The sequence below is a fragment of the Psammomys obesus genome, unplaced genomic scaffold, assembly GCF_907164565.1.
Source record: "Psammomys obesus unplaced genomic scaffold, mPsaObe1.curated_primary_1811, whole genome shotgun sequence".
In the NCBI taxonomy this organism is placed as follows: Eukaryota; Metazoa; Chordata; class Mammalia; order Rodentia; family Muridae; genus Psammomys; species Psammomys obesus.
In genome coordinates this window covers 1-8,863 of record NW_026594041.1, presented here as the reverse complement: position 1 = coordinate 8,863, position 8,863 = coordinate 1, and the positions used below count along the sequence as shown (strand labels likewise).

General features: G+C 48.8%; 1 protein-coding gene across 1 annotated transcript; it reads left to right on the top strand.

Annotated features, from left to right (window-relative positions):
- Positions 1 to 489: 489 nt before the first annotated feature.
- Positions 490 to 8,856, top strand: LOC129684603 (mastermind-like protein 1; the record flags this gene model as incomplete). Its single annotated transcript, XM_055617812.1, has 4 exons — positions 490 to 1,910; positions 2,550 to 2,765; positions 4,689 to 4,785; positions 8,602 to 8,856. Coding segments are annotated over exons 1-4 (1,621 nt in total), but the record flags the coding sequence as incomplete, so codon positions are not given.
- Positions 8,857 to 8,863: the final 7 nt, after the last annotated feature.

Below are 8,863 nucleotides of genomic sequence, written 5' to 3'. Positions count from 1 at the left end.
CTAATCCTTCCTAAACAGTCACTAACTGTGGACCAAACATTCTAATATATAAGCCTATGGGGGACATTCTCATCCAAACACGTATAGCTCCTTTGGTTGGGAATAATAGAATCCATATTAAATCAGCCTAAGAACAAGGAAAAAATGTATTGGTTCATATGAGTGGAAAGTCAAGAGTGGGAGGAGGGCTGGGGGGCATTGGCAGGTCTTGGGTATAACAAGATACAGGACTCCTCTGATGGTCTTCTGCAGATCCTCAAACTAGACGACAATGGCCATCATGCTTGGTCCTGCCAGAGTCCAGGTTCTAATGCTCACTTTCCCATAGCAAGCTAGATGTCCAGTTCTGACTGGCCAGGCCAGACCTAGTTTTAAAGTGCAGAGAGGTCTGAGCCCACAGGGGAGTGCTGTAGTAATGCAAGTCCCTGTTGGGAGCATAGGGGACCTAAGACAAGGTATTGTGTTCCTAAGTCCATTGTTCCAATGTTTTTCAGCATCTTCATGATACAGTGAAGAGGAATCTTGACAGCGCTGCCTCCCCTCAGAATGGTGATCAACAGAATGGCTATGGAGACCTATTTCCTGGGCATAAGAAAACCCGCCGGGAGGCCCCTCTGGGTGTCGGTGTGTCTGCCAATGGGCTTCCTCCTGCCTCACCCCTTGGTCAGCCTGACAAACCTCCTGGGGGTGATGCCTTGCAGTCTGGGGGGAAGCACTCCCTGGGGCTAGATTCCATCAACAAGAAGTGCCTGGCAGACTCGAGTATCCACCTGAATGGAGGCAGCAACTCCAGTGAGCCATTTCCTCTAAGCCTGAGTAAAGAACTCAAGCAAGAGCCAGTGGATGACCTGCCATGCATGATCACAGGGGCTGGAGGCTCTGTATCCCAGAGCAATCTCATGCCTGATCTCAACCTTAATGAGCAGGAGTGGAAGGAGCTCATTGAAGAGCTGAACAGGTCGGTGCCCGACGAAGACATGAAAGATCTGTTTACTGAGGACTTTGAGGAGAAGAAGGATCCAGAGCCCCCTGGGTCTGCCACACAAACCCCCTTGGCTCAGGACATTAATATTAAGACTGAGTTCTCTCCAGCAGCCTTTGAGCAGGAGCAGTTAGGTTCTCCACAAGTGAGGGCTGGGTCTGCAGGACAGACTTTTCTGGGACCTTCATCTGCCCCTGTGGGCACAGATGCTCCAAGCCTTGGGAACTCTCAGACTTTGTTTCACACCACTGGTCAACCTGGAGTGGACAATCCCAGTCCAAATCTGATGCCGGCATCAGCCCAGGCCCAGAGTGCACAAAGAGCCCTCACAAGTGTGGTATTGCCTAACCAAGGCCCAGGAGGGGCCTCAGAGCTCTCTTCTGCTCATCAGCTCCAGCAGATAGCTGCCAAGCAGAAGCGTGAGCAGATGCTGCAGAATCCACAGCAAGCTGCCCCAGCACCTGTCCCAGGCCAGCTGTCCACATGGCAGCAGGCGGGGCCCTCCCACAGTCCCTTAGATGTCCCTTATCCCATGGAGAAGCCTGCCAGCCCTCCTGGCTATAAGCAAGACTTTACCAACTCAAAACTGCTCATGATGCCAGGTGTAAACAAGAGTTCTCCTCGGCCAGGAGGCCCCTACCTCCAACCTAGCCACTCGAACCTGCTGAGTCACCAGTCACCAAATAACTTGAATCAGACCTCTGTGAATAACCAAGGCTCTGTGCTAGACTATGGCAATACAAAGCCCCTTTCTCATTACAAAGCAGACTGTGGACAAGGTGGCCCTGGGTCTGGCCAAAACAAACCAGCTTTGATGGCCTATCTGCCCCAACAGCTGCCCCATCTGAGTAATGAGCAGAACTCCTTGTTTCTGATGAAACCAAAGCCAGGAAACATGCCCTTCCGGTCACTGGTTCCACCTGGCCAGGTGAGTAGGAGCCTTTCCTTTCTGTCACTCCACTATGGGCACTGGTGAAGTCCCATACTAAGCCAGAAGTCAGTATGCAAGATAGTAGTGGGAGCAGCTGTTGGCATCTTTTGAAGTGGAAAATGTAAAAGATAGGCCAGGATTGATATGTTTTGTGTTCATTTACCCCTGGCTGGCTGCGTAGGCTTGGCTGTTCTGGACTACCTTCATAGACCTTTGTATACCAGGCTGGCCTCAAACTCATAGAGACCCACTTGTTCTGCCTCCCAGAATGCTAGGATTACAGGTGTGCGCCACCGTGTGCTACTGAGGGCTGTGTTTTGTTGATTAGTTTGGGCTTTGGGGGAAGGGGTATTGTTTGTTGTTTTGAGTTAGGGTCTCATTATGTACCCTGGCTGATCTGGAACTCACAAGTTCCACTTGCCTCTTCCTCCTAAACACTAGGACTTAAAGATGCTGCCACCACACACATAAGGGGCATTTCATGTCCAAACTACAACATTAGGGAATCAGAGGCTTGGAGTTAAGAAAGATGGAACAGTGGACAAGATATCACTGGGTGCAGCTTACCTGGCCAGATCAGGGTTGGGACAGATCACCCATACCACCTGACTTGGATCCCTTCTTCTTTGTTGACAGGAGCAGAACCCCTCCAGTGTCCCTGTACCAGCCCCGACTGCCAGCGTGGGGACTCAGCCTAGTGTGTCTGTGGCCAGCACTCATAGCAGCTCCCCATATCTCAGCAGCCAGCAGCAGGCAGCTGTGATGAAGCAGCACCAGCTGATCCTGGACCAGCAGAAGCAGCGGGAGCAGCAGCAGCAGTTTCTTCAGAGGCAGTACCTCCTGGCTGAGCAGGTAATAGGCACAGGAAACCACACAGGCACCACTTGGGCTTGTTTGCACTCAGTGTCAGTGCTGTGTCCTTTAAAATCTCCTTTTCAGCCCAGCAAAGCAGGTAAAGTGCTTGCTAGCCTGACCGAGTTCAGTCCCTGCAACCCACATACGTATGAAAGGTGAGAATCAACTCCACAAGTGGCCTTCAGCTGCCACACCCACACTGTGACAAACATACCCCAAAGTACATACATACATTCATGCATGATGATACCAGATTTTTTTTTTTTAAGAAATTGGAACCAGCTAGGCTGGAAGTCTGTTCCCAGAACCCATCAGGTGGCTGACAGCTGCCTATAACTTCAGTTCTAGGGATCTAACCACCCCTCTCACCTCTGTGGGTGCCTGCATGGATGTGGTACACATAAACTCACAGAAAAAAATCTGTGCTGGGCATAGTGGCACACACCTTTAATCCCAGCACTTGAGACGCAAAGGCAGGTGGATCTCAGAGTTTGAGGCCCACCTGGTCTACATAGTGAGACACTGTATCAAACAACAGCAACAACAACAAAAAAACCTTTGATAATACAGACCAGTGAGGTAGCTCAGAGGATGGTAGTCTGATGACCCAAGTCTGATCCAGACTCCCACAAGGTGGCAGGAGAGTACTGACTCCAGCAAGTTGTCCTCTGATCTCCATCCACACCGTGGCACACATACACACACAAGTAAATAAAAATGTTTTTCAAATTTTACTTCATTGTTTTAAAAGAATGCTAAAGTATTTTTAATACTTAAAAACAGGGCAATAGACCCCTTTCCAATGTTGTGGCAGGTGGTCTGTGGGGGCTAATGAAGGCAGTATCTTGTGGAAGGGGCATTTTCCTGTGCTTCCATCCAAGCACACAGGCCAGCAGTCACTGCATTCCTCTTTGTTGTAAACGTGGGCTGTGAGGACCCAGAGCTTGAAGTAAAGATGTCCCTAAAGTCCTGAGATCAAGAGTCAGTTCACTGTAACCCTTCACTTGGTTACCAGGGGTAGGGTGCAGACATAAGAACTGTAAGAGCCATTGGGAGGTTTAACTATGTCTTCTAATTAGGGCTTGGCATACATAGTATCTCTCAACTTGTAATCCTAGCTTTCAGGAAGCTGATATAGGAGAATTGCTTAGCTACAATAGTAAGTTTAAGGCCAGTCTGGGCTACAGTGATACTGTATCTCAAAAGTAGCAAAGAGACTAGGAAGTGGTTCACAAGCCTGAAGCCATGAGTTCATATCCCTGGAGCCCATGTAAAGTTGGATCCAGGTCTGTAACCCCAGGCTTCGAATGCAGATGGGAAGCAGTGACAGAGTCCCTGATGCTTCTGGGTCAGCAAGCCTGGCTCCAGTACTCAACAGAAAGAAACCCTGTCACAGCCAAGGAAGAAGGCAGGACCACATCCAGAGCTGTCCTCTGACACAAACCATGGCACATGCTTGCCCACACATAACAGACACACAAAGACAATACCTTGGAACCAACTCCAAGGATTACACTTTGCTGAGGCTGGACATCCACCGTCTTTTAGCTTTTGGTTTTTCAAGACAGGGTTTCTTTGTGTAGCCATTCTGAGTGCTAAAATTAAAGGTGTGTGCCGCCGCCACCAGGCCCACCATCTTTTTTAAACTAACTGCTCATTAGGATATAGCTCATGTCATGTACACTGTTTAAATAGATACACTTCAGTGGTGTCACTGTAGCTGTTGTGCAGTCACTAGCAGAACCCGTTGTTGTCACCCAGGACACTGAACATGCGCACCCTGCATGTGTGCCTGTTTGTAAGCCACACACTTGCTTGTTGTGCACCTCGCTGTTCTGCTCATTAGTTCTTGCTTCAGGCTTACATTGAATTTTACCCTTTTTCCCCCCCTTAACTGTTCCTGTTCTTGGCACTTTCTAGGAGAAGCAACAGTTTCAGCGTCATCTGACCCGCCCACCTCCCCAGTACCAAGACCCAACACAAAGCACCTTCCCACAGCAGGTTGGACAGTTCCCAGGTAAGGGAGGTAAGGGAGGTTGGGGAGGCAGCTTAGATGTAAAGGTGGCGGGAGCTCAACATGCGGTGCTGATGAATTCCTGGGTTTACTTGCTCATAGAAGCTGTGGTTTGGAGGAGAGGCCTGGATTTTTAGTTTCTTTAGTTTAGACCTTTTAGAAGGGAGTCTCCATGGTTGACTGTGAGGATGCTCATAGTTAAAACAGGCTTTTGAGACGAAATTATTACTGGGCATCCTGTGCAAGTGTGTATGTGTGTTTTGTTTTTTTGTGAGACAGGGTTTCTCTGTGTAGCCCTGGCTGTCCTGGAACTTACTGTGTAGACCAGAGATCCATCTAGACTCAGAGATCCACCTGCCTCTGCCTCCCAAATGCTGGGATTAAATCCTGCCTGGCTCATGTATAGGTCTTAATTAAGATAGTTCTTTGTAGGGCTGGAGAGCTGGCTCAGTGGTTAAGGCATTCATTGCTCTTCCAAAGGTCCTGAGTTCAGTTCCCAGCACCTACATGGTGTCTCACAGCTATCTGATGCTGTCTTCTGCTGTGCAGATGCACATGCGGACAGAGGACTCATATATAAATTACATTAAAAAACAAATCTTTGGAAAAAAAAAAAAAAAGAGCACTGCAGCAAGCTGAGTGTGTTAGTAGTGCATGCCTGTAATCCTAGCATTTGGGAGGTGGAGTGCAGAGGATCTTCAGTGCAGAGGAGTTCAACTCTTGTCTCAAAAAGAAAGCCAACAAAACTGCTTCCCAGATGGGTTTTTTCTAAGCCCCTTCATGTGGGCTTTTGCTTCTCCTTCTGTCTGCTCACTTTGGTGTCACAGGGAAGGCAGGCAGCACCCGCGCCTCCGTGTCAGCTCGGAGATGTATTGAGCGGCTGTTTGGGCAGATATTGCAGGTTACACGTCCGTAGGTGTGCTCTGGCCTGGCCCTTCGTGGTGACTGTTTCTGTGAACAGGGAGACTGACCCCAGCCATTTCTAAGAGTCTAGGTGGGGTCTCCTGGTGTGCTGGCTATGAATGTGGGATTGAAGGCTGTAGGTGTCATAGGTGTCACAGGAGCCTGTATCTGATCTGGGTTTCCAGCTCTGTTCCATGGCACACTGACACAGGCTGTTAACAGAGTGAATAGTCCATTTCCGCTCTTCCTTTTTCCTCATAACTATTTTCTTAAAGTTATTTTTATGGGCTGGAGAGAGGATGGCTCAGCGGCTAAGAGCACTTGTTCTTTTCCTAGCAACCACATGGTGGCTAGCAAGCATCTGTAATACGATCTGATGCCCTCTTCTAGTGTGCGTGAAGAAAGCATACTCATATACAGAAAACAAATAAATCTTACAAAAAAAAAAAAAAAAAAGCTGGGCCCAGTGACAGACATCTGTAATCTCAGCACTCCGGGAGGCAGAGGCAGGCCGATCTCTGAGTTTGAGGCCAGGCTGTTCTGCAGAGAGTTCAGGACAGCCCAGGCTACAGAGAAACTGTCTGGAAAAACAAACCAAAATTCAACAGTAGTTACTTTTAGCATGTCTACATTTGTGGGTATTATGCGCATGTGACACAGGTGCCCATGGAGGCCAGAGTTGTTGGACCCCTGTGGAGCTAGAGTTACTGACAGTTGTGAGCCACCCGTTACACGCAGGGTCCTCTGCAGACTCAGGCCAGAACCATCAGGCAGCAAGCTCCAGCCAGACGTGATGACAATCCCAGCATTTGGGAGACATAGGCTGGAGGATCAGGAGTTCCATCCAGGTCAGTACACAGGTCTGTATAGAGAAATCCTGTCTCCAAAAATGAGGACTGGAGAGACCTCAGTCAGTGACAAGTCTGGAAGGATGAGGACCCAGGTTGCTCCTTGGCACCCATGTAAAGCCCAGGTACAGTGGAGTGGAGTATTGTGTGTGTATGTGTGTGATCCAGGTACCACAAAAACAGGGGAAGACAGATCCCTGGAGCTTTCTAGCCAGTCAGTTTAGCTTATTCAGTGAGCTTCAAGCCAGTGAGAAACTGTCCCCCAAAACAAGCTGAACAGCTCCCGAGGAACTATGCTTCAGGTCAGCTTTTAGCTTTTACATGCACACACACACACACACACACACACACACACACGGAGGGCAGACAGCAAGTTTCCTAAAGACAAGTCTTATGCTCAGTAAATACCCAGTAATTCCATGCTAGATTTCTGCCTCCTTCAACCACTTTATATCATAAACAACAGAGTAGAAAGACATGTCTTCAGCTATAGCCTCTCCCACATTGCTACTGTGTCATCCAAGTCCCCGATGGCTACACCCCAGCGAACTAAACTGCAGTCTCAGGCTTTGCTGTCCTGGTCTTGATACACCCCAGCCTTGGCTGACTCCTTAATGTCTCATAACTTGTCACAACTGTCCTTTCACAGCCTTTTCTCCATTCCAAATGCCCTCTAAACTGTCATGTTGTCAAACCTGCATGTGGGTGCACATTTATGTGTACATAGGTGTGCGTTTGTGTATGTATTACATTCTAGTGTGTTCATGTGCATGTCTGTGCATTTGCATAGATACATACAAGTGTAATCATGTTTTGTGCACACATGTGCTTTGCTGTTGGTGGTTGAACTCAAGGTCTTCTCAGCCCTAAATTCAATTCTAAACCCATTTCTTTCTAAAACTTTCCTAAATGTTAGGCACAAGCCTTCAGACCCTTTTCTATAGCCTGCTGACCAGGCTTTTTGTGACCCTGTTGCACCATATGGTGGCTTTGCCTTCCACAGACAGATTCTGGATTATCTGTCTTGAAATCACTAGTTAGCTAGGTCCCAGCTGAGAAAAACTTTGTTGGCTACTTGTTAAATAAGTGGACAAGACAACTGGCTTTCCCCCCTGGAGCTTCACTCCATTCTGTGTCTCTGAGTACTGTCATTGTCCCACTGCCCATGAGGTGTGAGGGTTCTGACTTTCATGCCTGTGGCAGAAGATGCTCTAAGAGATACCTCTACCATGATAGTCAGACAATGCCAGCATGGGCTGAGAAGATGGCTCAACAAGTAGACGTTTACCAAGTCTGATGGCCTGAGTGTGATCCCTAGGTCCCACATGGTTGGGGGGAAGGCGCCATACTGGCTAGTTTTATGTCATCGTGACTCAAGCCAGAGACATTTGGGAAGAGGGACTCTCAATTGAGAAAATGCCTCCATAAAATTGGCCTGTAAGCTGGGTGGTGGTGGCACACGCCAGTAATTCCAGCACTCAGAGAGGCAGAGGCAGGTGGATCTCTGTGAGTTCAAGGACAGCCAAGGCTACACAGAGAAACCCTGTCAAGTGCCGCCCTCTTCCCCCCGAGAAAAACTGGTCTGTAGGCAAGCCTGTGGGGCATTTCTTAGTGATTAATGTGGGAGGGCCCAGTATACTGTGGGCGTTATTCCTGCACTGGTTGCTGTTCCTGGGTATAAAAGAAAGCTGAGTGAGCAAGCTGCATCCAGGTTCCTGCCTTGAGTTTCTGTCCTTGACTTCCCTCAACGATGGACCACAAGCTATTAAGATTAAATAAACTGTGTGCGGTGATGGACACCTTTAATATTAGCACTTGGGAGGCCAGAGTTACATAATGAGACCCTGTCTCTGGGGAGAAGAAGATGAAATAAACCTTTGCTCCCCAGGTTGCTTTTGGTCGTAATGTCTATCACAGCAATAGAAACTTTTCACCGAGACAGGAACCGACTCTGCTTGTCCTTGGACTTTCACACACTTGTTTGGCACATACGCACTTGCACCCACACACACACATGCAAAGAGAAGAACGAAGGCCAACTTGACTACTAGACTTTTCTGTTTTCTAGGACCTTCTGCTGCTGTGCCTGGCATGAACAACTTGGGTCCATCCAATTCCAACTGTCCTCGAGTGTTCCCTCAGCCTGGGACTCTGATGTCAATGGGTCCTGGACATGGCCCTGTTTCCTCTCTCCCCGCCAGCTCAGGCCAGCAGGACCGAGGAGTGTCCCAGTTTACTGGGTCCCAGAGCTTGCCTCAGAACAGCCTTTATGGCATGGCCTCTGGCCTCGCCCAGATAGTTACCCAGCCCCCACCACAGGCTACCAGCAC